The sequence below is a fragment of the Malaclemys terrapin genome, chromosome 4, assembly GCF_027887155.1.
Source record: "Malaclemys terrapin pileata isolate rMalTer1 chromosome 4, rMalTer1.hap1, whole genome shotgun sequence".
Classification (NCBI taxonomy): Eukaryota; Metazoa; Chordata; order Testudines; family Emydidae; genus Malaclemys; species Malaclemys terrapin.
The window spans coordinates 40,608,645-40,635,795 of record NC_071508.1 but is presented as its reverse complement, the minus strand read 5'-3'; the positions used below and the strand labels follow the sequence as shown (position 1 = coordinate 40,635,795).

At 41.8% G+C, this 27,151-nt stretch overlaps 1 protein-coding gene across 2 annotated transcripts in view; it reads left to right on the top strand.

Annotated features, from left to right (window-relative positions):
- The first annotated feature begins 1,560 nt into the window (after positions 1-1,560).
- Positions 1,561-27,151, top strand: part of KMT5B (lysine methyltransferase 5B) — a 49,328-nt gene continuing 23,737 nt past the window's right edge. The window contains exons 1-3 of one of the 2 annotated variants that reach the window (XM_054026562.1): positions 1,561-2,195; positions 13,287-13,529; positions 15,117-15,264. In XM_054026562.1, coding sequence (XP_053882537.1) covers positions 13,370-13,529; positions 15,117-15,264 — 308 coding nt within the window. In that variant the 5' untranslated portion in view covers positions 1,561-2,195; positions 13,287-13,369. The remainder of the gene's footprint in view (positions 2,196-13,286; positions 13,530-15,116; positions 15,265-27,151) is intronic. The other variant, XM_054026563.1, reaches the window with a different exon arrangement.

The following is a 27,151-nucleotide window of genomic DNA, read 5'->3' as shown; positions in this document are numbered from 1 at the left end:
TGCAGAGGCCACCTGAAGTGCTTGTAAAAAATAATAAAACTGGTGATACTAAAAACTAGTCATGCTGTGTATATAGATCCTATGATAAGAAACACAAAGAGCAACTTAAAATATTACACAAGTGCAATATAGCTAATGTGGTGAGAACTTTTATTTTTGAATTTCTTTACTTCTGTAAATATAAAATTTTCCACAATTATTGAATTAACATAGGTTTTCAATTCAATTATATTGGATACCAAATTGCAGTACATTTTCTGTTTAGAGGAGGGAGGAACAATTTTCAGAAATGCCCATGGAATTCTTTTTCTTGCCTCTTTTTAAATGACAGAAAAATAACTATTCTGATGAAGAAAGATCACTAAAAAAGCTAAAGTGCAATACACAAGCATGTGTGTATGAAGCTAAATGATTCTGGCATGCAAACAGCTCAAAATGACATTTCACTGATAAATTATGTGTATTAGTGCACATACTAGTATTAATTTATAAACTAATGGTGATTCATAATTGTAGCCTGTCTTCAGTGGGGTTCTGTTTTATGATGTGCAGTTAACCCTAGAAAACTGTTAGGACATGCATTAAAGATGGTAACTGTGTATTAGGGAAAAGCAGTTCATCTACACCCCAACCCTCTGCCCTAGCCCTGATCCCCCTCCCATACCCCAAACCCCTCATCCCCAGCCAGAGCCTTCATCCCCCCACACCCCAACCCTCTGCCCTAGCTGAGCCCCACCCCAGCCCCCTCACCCCCAGCCAGAGCCCTCACCCCCCCCCCACATTGTGTAATATAGGGAAATTGTTAAATGATTACTGTTTCTAGCCCATTTTTACATTATTTAAAAATATATATATTGACTTACAAGGCATGTGGGGGTGGGGCAGGACTTGGACCCATTCTAGGCACCACCAAAAATTATATAAACCTGCTGCCCCTGGTGGGTGTGACGACTCATCCCTGATTTGGGGATTTTGATTGGAAGCCAAAGCAGGACAGTGGCAAGCACCAAAGGACACATACTGTGTTAGCCAGCCCCTGCCTCAGCAGAGCCTCCCCTTCAGCACGGGAGGAATGGCTCCTCAGGCTACAAGTAGCCCAGAGAGGCAGCTATCCAAAGTAAACCCTGGAAACCCCCCGACCCCCATGCACTGAGGTGATGAGCCCCCCCCCATGCCCTCCATGCACTGACACACACAGGTGGGTATTTGGAGAGGAGGTTAGAACACAGGTGGGTATTTGGAGAGGGGTCGCCAGGGCGGGAACACTGGAAGTGGGGGGGGGACACATCCCCCTCAGAACCCCGCTGGCCGCTCCCGCAGGCGGACAGGTCTCCTCTGTGTGTGCGAACACCGGCTCTCGAGCGACTCTCACTCCCTGTGTAGGGGGTACGAGGGGCTCATTTTCCTTCCGCCGCGGCCAGTGCCTGGTATTTAAAGGGCAATCGACGGTGGAAGGATCTTTTAGACTCCACTAGTGTCCAGGACTTCTTTTCGTGCTCCGCCGCGGCCGCTCCGTAAATCTCTGGTGTGGCCGGAACTTGTTTCAGTGTGATTGTCTGAATTCTTCCGCTCGGCTCAGAGCCGTGTGAGAGGTCATGGGAGTCGTTCGCCGTACTGTTGCTCCGCCGCAGGTGAGGCGCAAACGGAGAGACCCGTTCGGCGTTGCCCCTTCGCTCTGTGAAGTAGCGTGAAGAGACAGAAGGGATTTATTTTGAGGCGTATTCCTCCGCCGCGAGGAGCGATCTAGCAGGGCTAGGCTTGGCGTGTCCCTCCGCCGCCTTGGAGCACACGGACAGGAGGCGCCTCTCTCGGCTGTGTGAGGAGACAGTGGGGCTAGGAGGAAGAGAAGGGACCCAGGCGCGCAGCGGAGGCCGCTCTGAGTGTGTGAGCCAAGTGCCGGGGGCTCCCCGCGGAGAAGCAGGAGGCGGTGACTGTCTCGCCACCGCTCCGCAGGGTCTCTGCGAGGGGGCCCAGGGGACTCTTTGTCGCGGGGCCCGGCGGATGGATCTCTAGGCGGCTCTGCCCCACAGCGTTCGGCCTTCGCTGCCGCCATCTTGGATTTTAATCCGCCATTTTTCCCCCTGGAATTATTATTATTATTTTTATGATTAATTTTCCTCTGGTTGGAGCTCGGGGCAGCGGCGGCGGGGCCGGGGACGGCGGCGGGGACCCCAGCGTGGAGGGGCAGCTAGGCGGTAAGTGTTCAGTGGGGTGGGGGGGCTGCCAAGCGGCCTAGGGCCCCGGTTCGGGGGGGCCGTGCCCAAGGGGGCGATCCCCTTCCGGGGAGGGGTCCCCAGCCCAGGGGGTCCTCGGCTGCTGTGGGAGGGGAGTCATGGTGAGCTGGCACGGGGACAGACGGGGCAGCTAATGTGGGGGTGACTGTCGGGGGGGCTGGGGGGAGGGGTCGCGGGAGGCAGTAGCTGGGGCGGTGGGGGCTGCGCCGGGGGCATAGCTTGGATCCCGGGGGGGAGTCGGGCACCGTGGGGGGTGTAATAGCCAGGACCGGAGGGGATGGTGTGGGGGGTAATGTTGGAGGTGACGTGTGGGGAGGGGGGTGCCAGCCGTGTGTCCCCCTCGCTGGGGTGGGGGCGTGTGTGTCTTTCCCCGGGGGAGCGCAGTGCGGCTGGGTGCCACAGCGAGGAGAGCCTGGTCCCACCCGGGGATGTTGCGGGCGATGGGCTGCTCTCTGACAGCTGACATCCTCTGGTTCTCGGGGATTTAAAGGGACCCATGGCGGCTCCGTCGGCCGGGGAGGAATTGATTGACAAGGGAAGTGGTTCTGGGTGTTCCGTCTCCTCGTTGGATGTGGAGGAAAAGAGGGGGCTGGGTGACCGTGACACCTTTGGCTGCAGTGACCAGGAAGAATGAGGACTTTGAATCCTTCGATGGGGTGTCTGTTCACATAGTCCAGAGAAGGCAGGAGGCGACCTCAAGGGGGCAGCACAGGATTAGAGAAGAGGCAGAGTGGAGAAAAGCATAAAGTTGCATCTTCCCTGGCGATCTGAAGGAGCTTCCCCGTAATCCATTTCTTCTCTGCGGTTAGGGTTTGGGGAGCAGTTGCTTGGGTATGTGTGGAAACTGAGGACAGAAGCTCGTTACTGTGCTGGCAACTTTGATATTAAGAGATCTGATCACTAGAGTTCAGTTGTAGAGTTTGCATCCTTCCTTGCTATGTATGAATAAATAATATTACAATCTTTTAATCTGTGTTAAATCTCTGCTAGTTGTCTTTGATGTATTGGGCAGAAGTGTACTTTTTGTTTGTCGGAGATTTATGTTGATAATTATCAGGCTGTTGTGCCCCAATGTCAAATCAGACTTTGGTATATGATGCTCCCTTTACTTGATTATCTCCTGAAGTAAGAAGAAAAGGAAGTGAAAGACATCATTGCTGAGGGGTGTGGTTCCTAAGTATGCCCTCTGTGTCATCAATAACTTGCATCTGACATCATGCTCTGCTTGCATTTGCTGGCATTACTGCATCAAGGCTAGGCATCTTATGCCAAAATCGGGGATTTCTCCTTTAACGTGAAGACCTTATTCAGTAGAAAGACCAATGAGATACTGAAGAAGATGAAGTTTGTGTCTCTTGTTCAATCATTAGGGCTATCCAACATAGGCAGACGGAGTTTTTGTCCAGATCCTTCCACTGCTTCACTTTAACCCTTCTCTCCAGAAGTCTCAACTGTGTCAAACTAAAAAGGCAGGGAGGGTAAGAGGAGGAATTTTTAACAGATATGGTTCTTTAGTGTTCATTTTTCTCCCTACCCAACCTTAAATTGACCTGAGAGCCTAGTCCCAATCTTAATTAGTTAACTCTGTCCTCATTGTCTTCCTTTCTGAGACTGTTTGACAGCTTTCTTGTGGTGTAAAGTGGAATTACTACTGATCTCTGGGTGTTGCAGTGTGTAATCTAACTTCATCCTGTGCTGCTTCCCAAATCCCTCTTTTTCCCTTTCCCTCTTCAGAAATTCCTCTTGTGACAAAGTGGATTCCTTGTTAAGGTTGAGTGCTACATAGGAGGTTCTAATACAATAAAAAGAGTGTCTGTCATTTGAGGTTTTTCCACTTTGCAAAAAGAAACTTTGGGTTTTTATCCCATTGTAAGCCTGCAGTGGTTGAACTGATGTATCAGAGGGTTTTGGTTTTCCATAAAATTTCCCAAACAGTTTGAATTGTGACTGCTATGAAAGCAAAACAGGTTCTATGGATGTGGTTGGTTGTATCTTATTTTAATTCAAACTATAATGAGAAACTTGTCTGTTGGCTTTAAATAATACAGTTACTAATGAGGGATGTCTAGTATGGCAGATTAGAGTAAATGCCACTTGTATACTTTATATCACCTTTGTTGTGGATGTGTTGAGGCTTATTTTAAAGTTTCCTTTTACACTGAATTAAGCTCTACATCTCTGATATGGTGAATATTGCAGAAGTGAGTCCACAGCTTATTTGATTTCATTCTTTGAACACCATACACTCAAACTTAAACTGGCCTGGGCCACCTTATCAATTTTTGTGGCTTTACAGTAATACTTTCCTAAAATTAAAGAAATTCCATTATGGTTCTAACTGCAACAATAATTCGTATGTCTTGCCACTATATAGTGTTCACTGCAATGCCTTAGATCATCCCTACCACAATGATGCCTCTTGGTAGTACAGCAGTACAGGTAATAGTCCCGTTAAACGTATGAGTAGTCCACTGATTTTTAAGGATTTGTATAAGTATTTGCAGGATATGTGCCTGTTTGTGGGTTGGTTTTTTTTTTTTTTTTTTTTTTGAACTATGTTTTTTGTTTTTCTTGTTAGCGTATGTAAAATCTCGAACGTAACTTTTTTGTTGAAATTTTATCTTTTAAACCATATATTAGGTTTTATTTTTCAGGACTGTGAAGACATTTTTGATCAGTTTAAAAAAAAAAACTTGAGGAAAAACTTAAGTTTTGCAAAAGCTTGTTTTTACAAAGAATTTAAAACCAATGAGAAATCTTTCCACAAATTAAAAAAGCAAAACAAGCTGCTTTAAATGGACACTTTTGCAGTGTTTGAAGTCTATGTCCAAACTCCTTCATCACTGCAATCAGTTACACTGCCTATAAAAAGAATAAAGCTGACTTGATTGACTTTCATTTTCCCTGCTGAAAAATGTAAACAGCATAAGTACTGAAAAGTAAACTGGATTTTTAAAAATTATTATAGATAATACCTTAGATTATTAGAACTATTACACAGGTAAGTGGACTGTTTTGTCTGTTATGATTATGTTGGCAATGTCCCAGCTTTAAGTTTAGTTAAAATCTTGCATATTCTGTAGGCCGGGGTCGGCAATGTTTGGCACGTGGCTCGCCAGGGTAAGCACCCTGGTGGGCCGGGCCAGTTTATTTACCTGCTGATGCGACAGGTTCGGCCGATCGCGGCCCCAGTTCCCCATTACTGGCCGCAGTTCGCTGTCCTGGGCCAATGGGGGCGGCGAGAAGCAGCGTGGGCAAGGGATGTGCTGCCCGTGGCTTCCTGCCGCCCCCATTGGCTCGGGACGGCGAACCGCGGCCAGTGGGGGCCACGATCGGCCGAACCTGCCGCGTCAGCAGGTAAATAAACTGGCCTGGCCCACCAGGGTGCTTACCCTGGCGAGCCGCGTGCCAAACATTGTCGACCTCTGCTCTAGGCAATGCATCCTAAAGAGCATGCAAAACTTGAAATTAGTAGCTTGAGTGCTCAATGGAAAGGCCGTCAAGCCTACCTTTCACCCAATCAACAAGAGTCCAGCATAACTGGCAACTTTTTTGCTGGATGTTCTGCCAGTTTCAAAACACCCTTTCTAGAATAGGGGTGGCCACCCTGTGGCTCCGGAGCCACGTGCGGCTCTTCAGAAGTTAGTATGCTGATTCTTGTATAGGCACTGACTCCAGGGCTGGAGCTACAGGCACCAACTTTCCAATGTGCCGGGGGGTGCTCAACCCCTGCCCCCACGCCACCCCTTCCTGCCCCCTCTCCTGAGCCTTCGTTCCTCCCACTCCCCCTCCTGCATGCCACAAAACAGCTGATCCAGAGGTGCAGGGAGGGAGTGGGAGGTGCTGGGAGCAGGGAGGGCGGGAGCTCATGGGGGGGCTGCTGACGTGTTAATGTGGCTCTTTGGCAATGTACATTGGTAAATTCTGGCTCCTTCTCAGGCTCAGGTTGGCCACCCCTAATCTAGAGCTTGGTCCTCTCTGTAGTAAAGTCCCAGTCTGTATGAAAATTGTATTTAATGTGTGATCTAAATAAACGCAGTAGGGAATTCAAGGGAGGTATGGTTTGTTTACAGGTAGGTCCAGAACAGTCAAATGTTGAAGATTGTGTAATTCCTTTGTGAGCTTGAGGGATGGAACTAGTCAGTCTACAGTTTCTGTAATGCGTGTTACCCAAGTATTTTTAGGCCAATTTTTTTCAAACCTATCAAAGACATTTGTCTATGTTAAGGGGTAAATCCATAGCAAGCTTCCATTTAAAAAAAAAAAAAAAAAAAAAAGTTGTCTTCTGAGATATTTCATCACAAAAGAGTATCTGAAAAACTTAGACTTTTGAAAAATACATTTGAGATCTCAGAATTGGCCAAACTGAACCGTTATAAACTTCCCAGAACATTTCACCTTTGGTTCAGAAGTACAAGAAACTTCAGAGAAAAAAGTAACTGTTACAGAAGCTGTAACTATGTGAAAATAGAAGTTTATAAAAAGTACATTCAGAGGTATATTGCAGCACTCTAAGGGTAGGTCTACATTTATGGCAGTGTGCAGAGTACAGACACTGCATGCCTAGGTAGCGTGGGTATAAATACTGGTATAGACGGTGAGGCACAGCGTAGGTGAGGAGAGTGCCCTACATGCCTGAATCTTAAGGAAGGTGTCCTATGTGGTGCTTTACTCACCCAAGCAATGCCTCCTACATCTACACTGCTATTTTTAGCAATATAGTTTTCTACTTCCAGAGCCTTTCCCTGCTGCCATGAAAGACTCAGGTGGAAAATTCTCTGGCAGGGGGTGGGTACCAGGGAAAAGTTTTCCCCCCTTCCAGAGCTTTTTACTGCTGCGTGTAGCTGTACAGCACAGTGAGTGTGGATGCAGCTTGTTTTTCACTGTGGTGTGTAGCTACATGTACCCTACACTCTGCTACAAGTGTAGACTAGGCCTAATATTGGTGGCGTGATTTCATTAATACTGTATTAAGCAATGTGGGCAAGTGACATGAAAAAAACTTAGTGAAATGAGTATTGCAAGAATGCTTTTAAATAGGGTTCTGCCAGATGATCTAATTCTTTATGACTAACCACAGCACTTTACGTTTTACACTGTGCTTTCTAGGGATGTGTAGTAATGTAAATATGGCATTTTTACATATATGATTAGCCACTTTATCTTTGTGTACCTTATAGTTTTGGGGGGTAGGGGGGGTGCAGAGAGCACACTAAGAGGTGCTCTGTTTAATTAAAAAAATAAAAATAGATCTCCAACAGAGTTTAGAAGCTGATAAATGTAATTGAATTTATCATCTTGAAGTCAGCACTCAAAGTGTGAGAGATGTGGAGTGAGATTAGGCTGTACATTGAAACTAAGGGCTTGTTTACCAGTATAATTATACCATAGTTATACTTGTGTAACTCACCATGTGGACACTCTCTTGTTCCAGAATAAGAGTTACATTGGTGTAATTAGCTAGTAAATTTCCTGCAGAGAAGCCCAAGTTAGATTTTATTTATGTAGTTTATAGGGTTACTTAGTTTGAAAGACTAACAAGGACCCTTAAATGTATGTGGGGGGTGAAAATTTACCCCCAAGCAGAGGTTTCTACCACTTGAAAAGGAAGAAGAGCCTGAGATTCCATCAGATATGCTGGGGACTTCACTATTGCCATTCTAATGTGGTTACATGGCTATTACAGTGATGGGTGGCAGTATAAAACCCTAAGACAAGATAAACAGAGGCCAGTTTAGAGAGTGTGTCTGTGTTTTTGTGTAGTAATGTTTACATATAGTTTTGAGCTAGAGTGGACTTTTAAAAATCTGCTTGCCCCTGTTGAATGTTTTACAGAGCCAATAAAACACTACACTAGAAAGTGTAGCTTTTGCACTTTGCCTCTTTCATAGTAGCACTTGACTTTTGACAGCATTAGCTAGATCTCTGGGTGTTAAAGAGAAATTACATTTTTCTCTAATTGTTCAAAGTGAATAGTGTTGCACAATGTACCACATTTTAGAGAATGTTAAAGAATTATTTCAGAATTTAATTTAAACCTCATAAAATCTACCATTGGGGCCATGATACTTCTCTGGCTGTATGTTTGGTTGATTGGTTGGTTTTTTTTGCATAACACAGATTTGATTCTGCACTTTTGGTTGGCATGGTGAGTGAGTCTCTTGCTTTGATGCCTCCATCTGACCTAGCAACAGTGTTGGTCACCAAAGAAATTCTGTTTCTTGATTTTAGACCTTGATACCAGATCTTGGAGGTGGTGTGTGTTTAATTAGGAAGAAATTCAGTGTAGGGCCAAGATGCATATACATGATATGCAAAATTCTGCAGACACCTACAACTGGCTTGCAAACTAAAACTGCTAATGCCAATCCAATATAAAAGAGGTGGGAGTAGTCAGACAAATGAAAGATGGGTCCCAGTTGGGCTTGCGGAGAAGTCCACTGCCCCTTCCTGCCTGCTAGGGTGTAAATTGTTTCTGGTGAAAACTCCAAATTGCATCTATATCCTACTTAGAGGAGTTCCTGTCTCTTGTATTTGCCTTGACAAGTATTTGTCTAATAAATTTTGCATAATCAGCACTTAATTGCATTTTAATTTTTGGCTACAGAGACCGTCTTTACCTTAAAATTTAGCAAGTTAGCGTTGCTTTTGTTCCCCCCCCCCCCCCCCCCATGGATCTCTCTCCTGTCCCCCTTTCCCTCCTTTCTTGTCTTATCCAAACTGTTGTCATGTATTATTCTCCTCCTCCATCCTCTCCCTCTCCTCCCCCCCCCCCCCCAAAATTGTACCTATTCTGAATTTACAAATAGTGCTTCTTCAGTGGCATCTGCAGAACCAGAGTTAAACTGACTCAAGCCTAGTTTCCTCCTTCATGTAGCGTGTTTGTTTTCCTGGCTGAAGTGTAACTGGTGTGATTCTTTCACATGTCACAGTTGGACAAACACTTAATGTGGCTATGTTAGAACTCATCTGCTACAATAAAAAGTTCCTTTCCAACAGACTTCAATTGCCTGTATTTCATTTTATTGTAGCTTAGCAAAATTCAGTAAAAGATGCTGGACTGAATTCATGTCCACATGATATTTGTTACCTCTTCACAGCAAAGAGTTGCTAACACAGATTTAATTGAAATACATATAATCTGCCTCCATAGCTGCAGTGGCTTAACCAAAACTTCCTGCTGCATAGCTTTTCTGAGGAAAATTCCAAACCATTTTTTTTGTTTGTCATATGCTTTCCATTGCATTCTGAATACTTTCACTTTGTTTTATGATATGACAATTACCAGAAAAGGTTCTTGAACCTCTAGATCTTTGGATTAGCGTTCTAGTAGGTTTTGGAGCTTGTAGTTTTGTTAAAACTTCTGTCCACACTTGTCATGTTTTTCCTTTATCTTTTGTTTGAATAATTTTTTGCAGTCTTTTGACAATACTTCTAGCCATCTGTATTACAAACATTTACTTGATTATATGTCACTGAGCACTTTGGAGGCATAGGATGCCTAATAGAATTATTTTTAACTGATGAAAACATACACTGAACAATGTGGCATACTTTTCCCAAATGTTGAGAATTTATATGTATTGCACTCAAAGATTTTTCTAAAATATCTGATTAGGTCACTAAAAATCTTGCAATCTAATCTGCTAGGATACAACACTTTTCAACTGGTAATACTGTAAATTGAGTATGACAAACTCATTGTGTACTCATTTATTTGACGCTATGAAACGGATCTTGCTTTTTCAATTTAACTCCTACAATATCTAAATGCAATTTTTAGATTGTTTAGAACTAGAACACTTTCTCTACAAATCATGTGATCACAAGGATCAAGTTACAGTGGTATACAGAAGCAGTAATGGCTTGCTGATATTATAATTATTTGTGCAAAAGGCTGTGAACAAAAAGCGAGGTTTGCTGGTCATTTACATACTGTAGATTTTCTGCTCTAATTGTGACACTACTTACTACTGGCCCATTGAGCTAGACATAATTTTTTACATGGACCAGTAGGTGTAGAGAGAGCCTCAGGCCATTAGATCAGTACCAGTTTTAAACTCTGAATTTTAAATGAACAGATTTAACCTTTGCTTTTGATGTCTCTTCCCAACCCCCATCCATTTATAATGTTGTCAGTTGTCTCTGCTGTTTGTGTTCCTTATTAATTCATTCTGTTTTAATTGCTCTTCCTAGAGTAATGTCAAGTTGTGCTTTACAGTTCAAAACAAGTTAGTGTTCTTTCACATAGAAATACAGTTGTCTATCAGGAGGTATACTAGAAAATAATCTGCTTACTTTATCGCATATGTTTCCATCAGTTCTGACAGTTGAGGAGTATTCTACTCAGAAACTAGGCACACTCAGAACTTTTAAGTGGACCTTTAGAACTCATAAATTCTGTCTCCTCTGCTTCCAGAAGCTGTAGTTAACAGTGCTGCAATATTATTCCCTCAGATATCAGTGCTTGCAATGGAATATTTCCCTATCTGGGATCAACATGTTTTCTTTTTTATTTACTACTCCAGGACCATAGCTTGAAAACATTTACTAGTCTTTCATGTGTGTGGCAAACTGAGATATTTAACTGTAAAGTCACATCATTCTCATTACTGTCTTTGCCATTTTCCACTCAAATTTCAACACTTGAGTATCTGAGTCTCACAAACTGATGAAGGTAGAAGTGAATGCTTTCTACTATGTAAAAATTGGGATTCTCATTTTTTCGGTATTATCAGCCATTGATTTCTAGCACTAATGATGTAAAGAATATCTGTTACCAAAATCATATGATAATGGTACAAAAAAATTTTGCTAGTCATTAGGGTTTGAATTATACATGTCACTGCTCTCTTAATCTAGCTGGTTTTCTTTTGTTACCAGTTGAGGGATGAATATAGCAAATCCCAGATTTTGGTCTAATGTAATTTTTAATCCCTTCATAGTCATTCAAAATTCCATTTATCCAGATGTTTCAGAGACAGTTAATTTTTAATGGGGATTTCCTGAACTTGGTTTCAAAACTGAAGTGTTTTGTATTTATCAGCACTGAATGATTAACCAAAGAATTTGAGCACCATATGATATCCATCGCTTGTTTGGTAATTTTGTCCAAATGAAACATTGGCTCTAAATGTAAGCATGATCACTCAGAGCTGATTTAGATTGTTATATTTAAGGCTACAATTTTTTCAGGAAAAATTTTATTAACTGTCCCAGCAGAGATGCAGGAAAACAAGGATATGTCACAGGGACTAGGGGGCCCATAGGGTGGAGCTGTGGTTGGACAGCGAGCCCACTCCACACTTACCCTTCAGCAACAGCTCTTATCCCACAGGGCTGGGCACCCCTCCCTGCTCCAGGTGTCGCAAGGTGGCCCATGTAGTCACTGCACCACTCAGGTTTGGCGCATCTGCCCCTATGGAGATGGTGGGGAAGTGGGTTATATTTGATTGGCATTGTGACTCCGTGGGCCAGCTTGCAACACCAGTCAAATTTGACCCTCTGCACCTCCTGTGACCATGTGGACCAGCTTGCAATGCTTGAATGGGTAAGGAGCTGCTGCTGTGGGGGTCACAGACTTCATTCAAATTCACGATTACAGTGAACACTGTGATCCCCGTGTCAATATTGTAGCTTATGGCCATGTCTACACTAGAGACCTTACAGTGGCATAGCTGTGCCGATGCAGCTGCGTCATTGTAAAATCTCCCATGTAGCTGCATTATGCCGACGGGAGAGAGCTCTTCTGTCAACATAATTAAACCAGCCCCAGTGAGCGGTGGTCGATGTGTCAGTAGGAGAGTGTCTCCCGCTGACATAGCTCTGTCGACACCAGCGCTTCTGTCAGTGTAATTTATGTCGCTTAAGGGGGTGGGTTTTTTCCACACCCTTGAGCGACGTAAGTGATATCAACAAAAGTGCTAATATAGACATAGCCTAAGTTATGGCTGTGTGAAAGACTTTTATACAAACAGGAGAAACCATCTAAGACCTGGATCCTTTAAGTGCCTTCTAAATATGCTCTAGTGCTTACAGTTGAATATGGGGTGGACAGCAGCAGTGCATCACCAGAGTCCATCACAGGCAGCTGGGCTACAGCTTTCTTTGAGGAGGGCATGATTGTCAGACATTTTACCCCTGGAGCTGCCTCTGGCCTATTGTGTATATACTATTTTTATAAGTGGTCGAGCTGTGTGTGTTTGAAAACATGATTTAAAATGAAACTTTGAATCATTGTTTCCATCAGAAATGTCAAACACTGGGTAGCATTCCCCCAGTATTTTCTGATATGGAGGTGTCAAGTTTTCTTACCCTGTTTCAGAACCTCCACTGCTGTGGATCAAGTGTTTGTTGCACTTGATCAAAAATAAATAAGGGTGTCTGTGATGGCTTCTGCCAGGGCTCCTAGTTTGAGTCATATGAAATCTGTTTTGTTTCTTTCTGTACCCTGAGTGCTGCCAGAAAGTTGTAAATCCCGTGAGCATAATGCCAGTTGACATGATAATCACTATCACCTATGCTGGTTAAGTTTATAACTTTTAAGAGTCATCTTTTTAAAAAAAAAAAAATATTTAGGACTCATAGTATTTACAAGCTCCATAGACCAACTCAGATTGTAAACTGTTTTGGGGTGAGAAACTTTTTTGGATTACTTATGTCTATAAAGTACTTCACACGCTTATGGTACCATATGGTAATGTAGAAGTAATAATGCCTTTCAGCATTAATCAGCACAGTTGCTGATACTCTCTTGTCTCTTCAAAGACATGGTGCTTTGATATGCATAACTTCCAGTTGTGCATCCTGATCAGTGAAACTTTTGTTTGTATCAAAGTATAATTCCTTTAAATATTTCAAACTAGCAAGTACTCAGTTGGTTTCTTGATTATTATTTTTTAAAGCTTATGGTTCTTGTAATTTGTTATAGTTTTACAATAATTCTTACCATTCCTGAGCACCTCTGAGATTTTGTCTTAAAACTGTGCTTTGAAAATGGCTTCTCATTTAGTTTTAATCTTTTTGTATATTTTGGTGTTTTGTTTCCACTAGGAATTGAAACTGAAATTATTGACCCACTTCTCCAAGCCTTTTGAAAAGTGACTAAATGCAACTGGGTCAGGCTGTCTGTGGGAATGAAGTGGCTGGGAGAATCCAAGAACATGGTGGTGAATGGCAGGAAAAATGGAGGAAAGTTGTCTAATGAACATCAGCAGAATGAGTCCAAGTTGCAGCACACTGGAAAGGAGAATCCAAAGACTAGCAAAAATGGAGTTGAGAGAAGATCAAGCAGATGTATGTACATGTTTGTGGGGTTGGGTTGTGATGTGAATCGTAGTAGCATCTTGCTTACTGATTTGTTAGCTTTTTAGTTGCTTATTCTGAAATCTTGAGATACATGGTTAGTTAACTGGGAAGGCTGTTGTTAGCAGTAGAATATTTTTATTATACTTGTAATTCAGTCGTGATTATTTCAGAAATAAGTTTCTATTAAGTCCCATTGAAAAGTTAAATTCAAATGATTTAACTTTGATTTATTTTGAATTCAGTGGAAAAAAATTGCATACAGCAAACATCCTTAATATGTGACGGCTAAGAACTAACATGGTTGCAGAGTGGACTTTAGATATATTCTAAAATAATAATTTGTCCACAAATCTTGTGGAACCAGTTGTGAAAGTTACATAAATATACATGCTTGTATAGGTAAACCCCAATTTTATTAGTCACACCTACGTCAGTAATCCATTGTAAAACTGAGGTTTCTTAAAAACAAATTTACATTTTTATTATGAATTTCAAGTAGAGGACCCAATACAAATTTCAGGTAACACTGGTATTTAGAGTTTGGAAAATCAGGCTTTACTTTTATGTTGTTAATTTAAAATCTGAGGCAAATATTGCTGAATTTTGTACTGGTAATGATTTTACGAGCACATATCCATGGCTTTTGGCACCCTTAACAGTATTTTAAAAATCAAATTACACCATCCATTCTGCGTAGCACTACTAACCAACAATAGCTAGGAAAAACAATCTTCCCTTTGTGTCCTCACTTTCCCCCTTCCTGACGACTCATTACTCTCCTAATTATCCTCCTTAGATGGGTCTTTTGCACGTCTGAAATGTTAACAGATTTGGGTTACTTCATTCTGGGTGAAATGGTACAAGTTCCAAGGTCAAGGAGAACGTCCTACCAGCAATCCCCTTTCTTGCGGATCTTGGAGTACTGTTACAATAACCTTAAGTTCAGGTATACCACTATAAAAAGCATGCTTCCAAACTTAGCCCCAGCTTCATTTGCTGAATGGTTTTAGGAGGTTTTTGTGAAGCACACTGCAACAATCTAATCTCTAGGCAAGGACGGTATGTGAGACTGTTTGCAAGGTCTGCATCTGAAAGAAACGTCAGTTTCCTGGCCATATTTAAATAATAGGAGATCATCTAAACCAAATTCTAGATCAGCCTAGGATTAGAGAAACCTGCCGTTTCATCTGGTCTTTCGCCCAGTCCAAGAAAGATAGCATCCTAATTGTTTCATGGCCCCTTGCCACAGAGACCAAAGGAGATCAAATAAAACGAAAGAATGAGAACCTACATCATGAACTCACAGGGCAGAGATCACACTCATGGACCTCGCTTCTTCCCCTCTCCCGTTATACTTCCAATCAACAAAACAGGCTGCTGGAATCCCTGGTGATAGCAGAGTGGTCTCTCTTAAAGGGACTTACTTTTAGCTGGTGTCCCAGCTGATTGAGGGCATCCAAGCCAGAGCTTTTGTTGCTGCTGGTATCCTTGGTGGCGTTGCCCTTTTAAAGGGAGGATACTATAAGATTGAATAGTTTTCTATTTAAGTAACCCTGGTGTTTTTGCTTTTCGCAGGTAGTGGTGCTTCAGGATTTGAGGGCCAAAGTCGCTACGTGCCTTCCTCTGGAATGTCTGCCAAGGAGCTGTGTGAAAATGATGACCTAGCAACTAGTTTGGTTCTTGATCCCTATTTAGGTTTTCAGACACACAAAATGAATACTAGGTAACTTTGTTTGCCTTTATTTACCTAGCAGAGAAATAATCATCATAGTGATGTAGGGTAAATGAGGAATTTCTTGCATATCTGTAGAAATTTACAAAATGGTAATATCTGTTTTTATATTCTTGTTCTGTTGGGTAACTTTAGCCTTCAGAGTGGTGCTGCTCTGGTAAATGGGACTCAGAGCATGGTAGCAACATGTAGCTGCACCACTATAGTTGGTATTTCCATTAAACCCTGTTGTCAAGTTCCATTATTGAGCAGGAACTTAATAGAAAGTTTCTTAATCTAGGTAACAGTTACGTTAATCAGTTCAGAAGGGGTTATATTATTAGCCTTTTGAAATAATGTTTGGTGGTAAAAGTAAAATTTTTGTTACTTCAGGTGTTGGACTTCCTTCAGTCTCTGATTTATTAAAAAGTTTAGTGTGACCATTTAAATGTTGTTGGCACTAAGGCCAACAATCTCAAACAAGTGTATGCAAAATCCCACTAGAGGGATTCAATTCAGATTGTCTGTATATATGCCTATATACATGTACACACTTGGGACTTGTGCACCCAAGTCAGGCGTATACATTTGTACTTAGACACGCATCTTCCTGAAAACTTGAACCTAAAATTGGTATGGATGGGTGTCTGGTTTTTGAGTGTTTATTCCTATTTTTCAGAAATACTATAGAGTATACACAGTCTGTAACATCCTGTTAAATTAAATTGTCAGTGTATGGACTTTTATTGCAGTAGTTTAATTCTATATGCTTACCACAAATGCATATAATTGTGGAAGGAACTGTCTCTTATTTTGTGTTGGGCATTATAAACACAATGGGGCCTTGATCTCAGTTGGAGCCTTATTACAAATAGAAAATAATATACAGATAATTCAACCAGTTCATACTAATATTTCCTTGGATAAAGTTTTGTTTTGATTTATTGAAGATCCAAAATATTTGACTATTATGTTAGAATAATTTTTATCTAAGCACGACTATTTATATACAATCCCATTAGTAGATCATTGCTGTATTTTACTACGTTGAGTAGGTCTTGGATGTAGAAAAACAGGTTGACCAGTCCGAATGCTAAATTAATTCATGTTGTCATGCAATAACATTAATGCACTAGTAAGGCCTTACACATTAGGGTTACATTGGCGCAGTGGTGCGTTAACAAACACTTGAAATCTGCAGGCCCATTCTAAAAAGCTGCATTTTCAGAACTCAGCGTCCATCCTTCTGCCATTCATTTAAGGAATGCTTTCATTCTTCAGGTGTATTTCAGGGTATTGGTTAGAATAGCTTCTTGAGTCCACAATAAAACTGCCTATTTAGGTAAGTATTCTTAAGGTCCTTGTTACTGCAGTATTTGAGCATCTGCTGTAGTTGGCCCAGCTGATTACAGATGCTACTGCAATTAAAGGAGCCCTCTTTCTATTGCATGGGAAGTCAGATGAAGGAGATAGGTGTATACATGATTCTGTAGCTTCCTGTCAAGGCAATGATCAAGCAGAGAAATTATTTCTCCTTTCTTTGTTTTATGATTGACATGCCAACTTCATAAATTTGTAATGTTTTCTGGTTATAAGACTACAACGAGCAAACTACATTTCTTAATTTTTTTGTTTCTGTTTTAAGATGTTACTGATTTCAAACAAATGGCTGTGAAACAAAAGACTATCACTATGTATTTCTTCCTTTCTCAGGCCTGTAAAGCAATGTTACAGGCAGTGTACAATTAAACTCTTTAAGTGTAATAGTTATTAAATTTGAAGCAGTGTGGGAAACATTTTGGTGAAGCTTAAAGCTTCCATCAAAAACACATTTTCCCAATTCTGTTGAGAAAGTGTCTTATTGCAGTGAATTAAAATAAAGGCTTAGCATAGTTCTTATTTAGCTTCTCTTGGTCACATCTGGTTATTGTCATGGCCAGACAGCTTGGATTTTGTTGCTTTTATCTAGTAAGGTGTTTTTCTTGTTTTGCGTTATCTTATGAGGTAAAAAACTTCAGATGCAGAATGACTAGATAATTGTTCAGAGAATAAGAAACACTAGTACCAGGACATGACGTGATAGTAGAAATTAAATTTAGTTTCACAACTAGTTTAATTTTGGAACATCTTCAGCTTCAGTGTTAAGAGGTCTTACAAACAATTCACCATGTATATTGAAGTGTGTCTAAAACAAAACATCCAGTCATGGTAGAAAATGCACTTTTTTTCCTTCAGGCAAGTTGAGAGGAGGCTGCTATGCAAATGGTTATCACAAATATTCTACAGTAATCTTGAAGATGTTTGTATCTGCTGATTTGCGTATGGTTACAAGGTTTGTATTTATCCCATCCCATCTCCTAGAACTGGAAGGGACCTTGAAAGGTCATCGAGTCCAGCCCCCTGCCTTCCTTAGCAGGACCAAGTACTGATTTTGCCCCAGATCCCCAAGTGGCCCCCTCAAGGATTGAACTCACAACCCTGGGTTTAGCAGGCCAATGCTCAAACCACTGAGCTATCCCTCCCCCCATTATCAAATATTTTTCCCCCTGAAATCAAGTCATCCCGTGACCTTCTCTTTGCCAAGTTAAACTGCTGTCAAATAGAAAATAAGTGTGGTGAATTTTGTATTGTATGTTACTGGTGATTTTATTATTGTCTCTGAAACATTAGTGAAAGAATATGAAGTCTGAAATAATATGCCTGGATATAGTTAGAAACTTTAATCACGTTAGTGCAGTATTCTCATGATCATGCCTCCTCAGAGCCCCACATGTGCCATGTGAATCACCAAATCCCTTTGAATAGTAGTTGGTTGGTGTTTTGAAGAGGAAATATTATAAGATAAAGGGGTGCTCTGGTAAGCATCCCACCAGACTCCTAGAATTTGGAGAAGTCACCTATACTGGGATCACAAGAAGAATAGAAGCAGGTGGACTGGTCATCTATGGCAAGATGGATCCATCTGACTAAAGCACCAGAAGTCAGTGCCCTTTGAATACTCCAATAGATGGGATATTGGAGACTCAAATTATCATAGTACCAAGGTCCTACTACTTCACCTTCAGGGTCTATCAAAATGGTTTAAGTGAGATTTTCTCTGTACCTCAGCGTTTCCTAGAGCTTTGCAAATAGGACCTTGATGCTATGAAAGCCATGTTTCTGGAGCAAGCTGGTATCACTTTCAAATCCATTGGATCACAGTTCTTACTGAATCTAATTTTGGTGATTTGAACTTCTTGAAACCAAGAAAAACAGGTTTCTTTTCCACTTTCTACTGCAACGCTATGTAAAAAGGAGCCTAGTTTTCTGTACTGGAGCATCTGTGGAGCATTAAATGTCATCTTAGGCAGCTTCAGAGTTTAAATCTTACCTAGGCTTTTCTCCATATGGGTATTGTGCATCTTAGGGCTTTTAGGCCTTTGATCCTCTGCCTCCTGAGTTAGTGATTTCTCCAGGGAGTGATGATGAAACAGGTCATTTTCTTTGTAGAAGGCAGTCTTGTCTGGGTTCCCTTACCTCAGCCCTCACAATTAGTAGTTCTGCTTGATGATGTCAAATGCTTCTAAAAGAGAAACTGGAAGGCCAGTCCTGAGGTTATTTTTCTACCACATCCTCTGACGAGGCTCTTACCCACTTCCTCCTTTCCTCTGAAGGCCCTGCTGTTACTGAGGACTTGATGGACTGATAGCTTTGGAGATCCATTTAGTGACTTTGCACAGAAATAACATATTTTAACATCTTGAATCTCCACGAGAAAGTAGTCTTCTCTATCAATTAAAGTCTGCTGGAACTGGCTGAAGAGGTCTGCAACCAGTCTGTCTTGGCTGCCTTGGTTTCTAGGAAATCACGTGCTTTGGACCAAAAGCTAGGGAGGAATTTGAGATAATCTCTCAATATTCTTCCACATGCTCACTTGTGGTTTTGGCTGCAAATGATAAATCGGAAGCTGGGAAAATGGCATTTACCCCGGGAAACAAAACATCCAGAAGTTAGGTATGCCTAATAGGTTATTTCTCTGCAGTCCTGATGCTCAAGGCCTCTCGCTGCCAGGCTGTCATGCCCCTGGGAGCCAGGCCGCCCCGCTATACAGGGGGAGGTGGGCAAGCCATTTCTTCAGACTGAATCTTACACATGGTCAAACAGGGATGCACCTTTAGTTTGAAACCATGCCAAAACCCAAGCTCTGTTCTGTACCCTTTTTAGACATCCTTCTCACACTGCTGGAAGAAGTAGTGTTGACTCTCTGTTGAAAATGGGAACTCTGTAGATGTGGTGCCAAAACCTTTCTCCTGATATTTTTCACTTTCTGAAAGACTTAGTAGCCTGCACCCTGTTCTGGTCACTTGCAGATTGAATAATACCTAAGGAAATCCAGATTCCACATGGTTTTGTTAGGGAGCATAATTCCTATCATCAACTCTCAAGACTAGTTCAGGGCCCTTAGCTTTCAAGATTCTCGTTTCCCTGTCTCAGTAAGGAAGACATAAGAAGTACTTTAGATTCATGGCAAGCAACAAGCACTACTAGTATAAGGTGTTGAGCTTTGGGCTGGCAGCAACTCCTTGTGTATTCACCAAGTGCTTGATGGTGGTTGTAACTGACCTGCTGAGACATGCAGATGTATTTATTGCTTGTCTGGCTCATAGGAGCTCAATTGTACAGCAGGGTAGCTCCTACCATGGGGCGGGTAGGGGGATTGCTTTCTGTCTCTATCTGAAAGTAAATAAATCTTGGTCTCAACTTAGGCTCTGAGCTTTGTAGGGGATACAGTAGATTCTGCAAGGGCTCTAGCTTGATTCTCAGAATATCAGAGATCTGATCTAGGCAGTAGACCCAGCTAAATCCAGCCCAAAACAGTCAATGGGATTTTTATTTGCAAGTGTTCAGCCTGAGGGTCACCTGCATGTTGCCACTTCTTTTGTGTTGCTGCAGATGTGATCCTTGGAAGGGTGATGGAATCTGTACAGAACAAGTGTTCTCAGCTTGATGTCCTTCTCCCTCAGCAGACTCTTGGTGGAGCACACTGCTAGAGAGTGTATTGAAGGGGGTCCCCTTCTCTTCGCCTGCTGTTGAGATAACTGTAGCCTTTAATCTGGGCTGTACTCTTCTGAACTAGAAAGGGTAGCGCTGTGTCACCTCTGAGTCAGGAGGCAATCCGTCTGTGAGAGTGGTACATCTGAAACAAAGGGGGACACTCTGCTCTGCATCTGGCTAGCACAAACAATACCTCACTTGACAATCTGAGTTGGCATCGTACAGATCTGCATAAGAGATCACTCCGATTCTGGTGGCCATCCAGATATGGGCTTCCTTGTTGTATGCCAAGACAAGTGTCTGAAATGCTACTTGAGATCACAATGCATATCAGATGTTCTGCCTTTTGTAGTAAGAAAGAAGGCTCCTCTACTCCTTTTGGTTTTTTTCTTTTCCCCAAAATACTGGGGAAGGTTCAACAGGATCATTGATCTCAGGCATGTGAGGTTGGCCCTGTCCAGAAGTCGTCTAGTCACTTCTCCAGAGTGAAGATTTTTTGTCCTAGCTGAATGGTAGGGTAGCTCACCCAGACACCCAGACCTCAAGTGGTTTCACTTGGCAATATTGCTGATGGGTTTCTAGGTCAAGATGTCGTCTTCTTGATTGAGAAATCCAAGGTTGCCCTACTGGAGTCCAAAAAGCCATATGGTAGGAAGTGTTATGCTGCCAATTGAGCCACTTTAAGAGGTTTGTCTGGGTCCAGTTATATTGGGCTTTCTCTTTGCTGTAAAGGCTATCCTATTTTTAGCTATGGCTAAGGTCTGCTTATAGTCCATGGTATTTTGTGAAACATTTTTTTTAAAGGGTCTTACAAACTAGTATCCTCCCATTGTGAAACCTGACTGATATGGGAGACTTGACTTTGGGGTTGATCAAACCTGTAGAAGGGCCCATTCATCTGGATTCTTGCTCACTATACCGCCTCTCACTGAAGGTATCATTTCCGGTGGCCTCTTCCTTGGCCATGAGCTTCATGAAGTTACAAGCCTTGGCAGTCAACCCACCTTCTACTGCAGTGGTTCTCATACTTTTGTTCTGGTGACCCCTTTCGCAAAGCAAGCCTCTGAGTGCGACTCCCCCCCCCCCCCCCCCCTTATAAATTAAAGAAACATTTTTATATATTTAATACCATTATAAATGCTGGAGGCAAAGCGGGGTTTGGGGTGGAGGATGACAGCTCGCAACCCCCCATGTAATAACCTCGTGACCCCTGAGGGGTCCTGACCCCCAGTTTGAGAACCTCCGTTCTACAGCATTCAACAAAGACAAGGCAGTTTTTAAGTCTCATCCCAAATTTTCACATTAATGGTATTAGACTGTCTTCTCAGTCTGTCAGTATTGCTGCCTATCTTTCCCGAAGCTCCATGGTGTTCCTGGGGAAGTGAGTCACATCCTGGATGCGGAGAGCTGTCTACCACTTTAGGCAAAACTAAGATATTTGGAAAGTGAAACAATTTTTGCCCATTGGAGAAAAAGCTAGAGGTCAGATTTTCTACATGGATAAGACTGCATTTAGTAACTTTATGAACTAGCTGATGCTCATTGCATCTGAAGATCTCCTGGATTTACGGGGCTAGGTAGCTGGCTTTCCAAATGGTATAGCTCCACAGCAAGCCCATATCTGAAATCTTTAGGGCTGTTATGTGGACTTCACCTCACACCCACACATTCTCTCATCATTGCATAAAGAACACATCCTGATTTCAGGAGAGCAGTGCTTCAGTTGTTTAACTCTGCAGAGCACCTCAGCCCCCACCTCCTCAAGGAATTCACTGCTTGTTAATGTTTCATACAGCAGGGTTCTATGGAGATAGCAGCATGGAGAAGCAAAGTGGATGGGCTACCAACAGTAAATCTTGTTCTATAAATTCATTGCCTCCACAGAGCCACACTGAATCTCCCCTCTACTTCAAAGCCCAACTCTAAATAAGGCTTCTAATAAGTAGAGGAATTCCAGGAACCACTAGAGGGCTGGCATATTTATACCCTTGACAAGTGAAACCTAGAATGTGATGGAATTTGCGCACATGCTCAAACTGCAAAGGCTTGCTAAATATGATTCTATGGTCATGTAATTAAGCACACATTTCCCAAGTTGTGGCTCTGTGGCGGTAATGCATTGGAGAACATGTGTTTACAATCGGTAAGTAGCCCCTTTATAGAGGAGTTTACTGTTTCATGTCAAAGTTTATCTGCATTCTTGAGACCCAGATTCCTAGAAATATCTAGATACTGAAAGTTAACTTTATTTCACTTTGAAAAACCACTGTGGTCTAAAATCTGTGCATTGTCCAATTTTTTGATTCTTTAGTTTTATCTTGCTAACAATAAGTTCCATGACTTTATTGGGTTTTTTTCTTCTGCAAGACGACATGGCTGTTTCGGATTTAACTAATTTGCTGCTGTCTAAGGTATCGGGTGCATTGGGTAAAATGTTTCCCCAGGCTGTCCTATATAAGTGGACATCACAACATTCAATTGAATTTCAGTGGAGTATAGCAACTTCAAAAGAACCTCCACACAGTAGCTGGACTGGAGTGCTAACAGTAGAATGAAATGATAAACTGTATTTATGAAGTGGAGATGGAGGTTAGGAGGAAGAGAAATAACTTCTGAATATCTTAGCCAAAACAGAAAAACATTTACTTGCTGCCCTGATCAATGAAATGATGTGGCTGAGGGTCTTTTTCTGCTTAAATTTCAGACACATTTAAAGATTGGACATATCCGTTTGAGTTTTAATTTTGCAATAGGTTTCTTGAACTGAAACTGACTAAATTATTGGGGTGTTTCCCCCTTGTTATCCATTGAAGATATAGTTTTTGTTTTGGCATACAGGTTAAGAAGCTGGCTTTTCTTAATGACAGCGTTGAAGATTAAGTGCAGAAATAGACTTGATTTAAAAAAACAAACAAAAAAAACCCCCCAAAGTAGTACCACTAGCTTTTGTAAACTATAAAGTTTACAAATATTGTCTGTGTGAAGACCATGCATTATATTACTTTTTATTTCATATGTATTTTAAAAGTAAATTAAAAAACATTTCCTGTTTGGTTATAATTGGAACTGAATTTTTTGTATTCATTGTGTGGCATTGTCTTCAATGCTCCAGAGCCTTACACTGTTTGTCCTTCTATTCATGCTATAGTGCTACTGATGTAATATAAGATTCTGTTTTCACGTCCACCAAAGCAAACTATCTTCTGAATAAAGTGCCTGTCATTCAAGCAAAGACCTTTGGGATGCAACTTTTGGTAACCTCCAACGTGTCTTTCTCTTCATTTTCCCTAGTCTAAGTTTAAGAAGCAGCTGTAGCATTTTATAACTTCCTCATTCACCGGTGCAGCATGTCAGATATGTGCACTATATGGAGCATCATTCTGTATCTCTTGCAGGATCATTTTACCCTTTTTGTTCAAACTCACTGCTCTCAGTGACTGAATTAATCAAGGTACTGTACTCCTGAACTTACCAGAACCTCTCCTTTAACTTCCTTTATAGGCAAGCATCTCACTGACCCTTGGCTTTATACCTTGGACTTTCAAGATTCTTTAAGTAACCCCGAGGTAAGAGAAACTTCAGAGAGAGAGAGAGAGCTTTGGTTCTCTGTAGCTGTTCTCTTGACAGCCTTACTTAATAAGGCCTTCTCAGTTACAAGGGCCAAACTGGGACAAGACAATCATCTAGCCAGATCTCAGCTATTGTGGGATCTCATTGATGAGAAAAAAATACTTACTATACAGGGTAATTGGAAATATTACTATTCTCCAGCTCATCAAAAGAAGGGAAATGACTTTCTTTAAAGATGTTATCAATGCAGAATTTTCATTCTTAGCTCTCTTGGCTCCAGCATGAGCCATGCAGGAATCTCCTTAGCTCATGAGATTTTTGGCCCTTTGAGGCAGTTGGAGATTGTCTCAAGGGGACTGTCTTAATCAGCAGGCTTCAACATCATGTGCCTCAGAGGACCCAGAACATTCCATTTTTGTTTTTTCCCCCTCTCCCCTGACTAAAGCTGGCAAAGGAGCTTATTGCAGGAGCTGCCCTAAAGTTCTAACCAGCACAGCTCTGGTTCGCACTGCAGCCTCTATTTAGAAGCTGGGTATCTTTTTCTGTTATCTAGCTTTGAGCTAGTCACTTACTTTTTGGATCAGTAACGTTTTCTCCTTTAGCTCACATTTTTATGTATGTTCACTTAAGATTTTCTTTTTAGGTTCTTTTAAATTCAGATTGAGGCATTATTGAGGAATTCTCAATCGGCTATTTCCAATGGATGAAATCTGGGTTCTAGCAGAAAGTGCCACAGAGAGAGAGAGAGAGAGCACCTGAGGTGTGGAGTTCAGGCTCTTACTGATGCTGTTTGGATTACTGGTTGAAAACTGTCATGTGACCCAGTGCTAAGTCAAAAGACCCTTGGCTCCTCTCAAATATGACGATCTCAGGCTGTTTTAAGGAGGACTATACCTCTAGGATTCCTTGGCGTATTTGAAGCAGCAGTACCTTGAGGCAAATCAGCACCTTTAGGGTATGTGTGGAAGGACATATCTGAGTGTGTTGGTGCCTTTCATCAGCACTTCAGAGTCCAGGACTCTTGGCAGTTTTCTCAACTCCTAGATGATGATGTTTACATCACCATGTTCTGACAGTACCTACGCAATTGGTCTGTGAACATTCTTGGGCCATAGGCTTTTACAGAATGTGTTTAGAAATTCCATCATGTTGGCACCATTGAAGTCAGTGCCGCATGCCATAATGTCATGCATTGTATGCAGTGCTGTTGTAGCCGTGTTGGTTTTTCCCTCTGACTGGAGTGGTGTTAACAGGTCACTTCACCTTGAATGATCCCTTGAAATATATGTTCACTCTGCTAAACAATCTGTTTCACCTTCTATTTAGCTGTAACGCTCTGAGTATATTTCCCAGACCTGAAGAAGAGCTCTGTGTAAGCTCAAAAGCTTGTCTCTCTCACCTACTGAAGTTGGTCCAATAAAAGATATTCTCTCACCCAGTTTATCTCTATAATATCATGGATTCATATTGCTGGAACCAGAATCCCTCAGTGTATCCATGGGGATCATGACTGTGCACTGTTTACTATCATCTGAGTCTTGTCACCATCCTGACAAGAAGCCTCCTTGATTCTCCATGTGCTTCGGGAGGCTTTGGATATAGCTTTTGAACCAGCAAATCTTTTGGAGTTTACCCAAATGTACAGGTTCTGTGCATTATGGTTTTACAGGCGTGCAGCACCTCAAAAGGCCTACTTCCATTTTCAGATTTTGGAGACTATGCGCAGCATGACATTTCTCTGATCTGTTTCAGGATTTCTATTTTTTTTCCCCCCCCACTCGTCCTTTTGGAAGGCTCTGAGTTTCAAGACCTTTGAATTCCTTAATGCACCCCTATTTAATTGAAGAACACTTTTTACAGACCTACTGGGGAAATTTCCTTGGCAAATCAAAATCCCAGGTTCTTACTTCAGTAGAACACTGTCTCTCTCTGCTACTTATGATCACAGAGGAGGTATGGGCATTTCACTACAATATGAATACTTGTCAGCACCCTAGATGAGGCTCCTAGTCTGCCTGTGGAGTCAGGATGTCATAGGGAATTTCAGATCTGTGGGGACCTCTTGGACTATAAAACATACTTGTTCTCCCTCTTGTTCCCATGGTTCCTGGAAGCTTGAGGTCTTTGTTTCCCTTTTTTGCATCTGGACCCAATGTTTGGTGTCACTGTCTGTCTGCTATCCTTCCTTCCTTTCCTTGAGATCAGGTTAGAATAAGTTTTCTTGCTTTGATTAGCAAGTGCCAGAGTTCTCTCTGTGCACACCAAGATGCAGTCTCTTATAAGACTCTCGGCACATACAGTGCTGGTCTCATTGGGTGGCATTATAATATTCAAAATCCAAACCCATCCCAGGAGGAAACAGAGGCATCAAAGCCAAGTGATATGCACACTCACTGACAGTTAATTATATTCAAGGTACAGTTTTAAGTGTGTGATGTCCTCAAGCAGGTCTCCCTACTCCCAACATCTCAGAAGGAGGCTACAAAGAGATTTCGGCCATCTATGGTGACTTTTTAATTGCACATAGACTCCTTTTTAAATAGCTCCACTTGTTGGAATATAATTTCCTATACTTATCCTAGTTTAATTTGGCACTGTATGTTTGTCAGTCTATCATGAGACAACTATCTGATCTCGACACTTCAAATTCAGCGTTACAAGGCACCCTTTTATGTTTCAGACAGAACTGTTGAAGGCTTCTTTGATTAACTCTGTATTTGTGAGCTAAGGTGCCTTGTGTACAAGATCACTTTCCACATGGGAGTGACTTCAGCTCCTAGAATTAGTATGCTTCATACACTAGGGACTGACTCACCTTATAGCAGATTTTACAATAAAGGGTGCTGCTATGGACTCATACAACATTTCCTAACCCAGATGGGTTGTGTTTTATTTTTGTGAGACTTCCCGTGTGGTGTGTTTGTTTTGTTTAACTTTTCCCCAACACCTGCATGCTCAACCCAGAAAAGTGGCCCTTCTCCAAGCCCTTAACTTAAGACTCTCTGGGGGGGTTCTTGGAGCAGATGAAAAGCCTTGGAAATGCAATCAGTTTTCTGTTTTTTTACCTCTTATTTCCTCGGTAATGCTGTCGCTAGAGCAACATGTTGGGAAGCTGTCTTGTGTCTTGAAGACAGTATTTCAATTGATATCAGTCCTAAACAGAACACTTCCCATTGTCTACTATAGGAAGATTTTCAGTCCTGGGCATAGGATCATGTGGTTGCTTTACATATATCCATACATTTTCAAGTATTTTTGAGCGGATTTGATCTTGAGGATGGAACTACAACTTCAG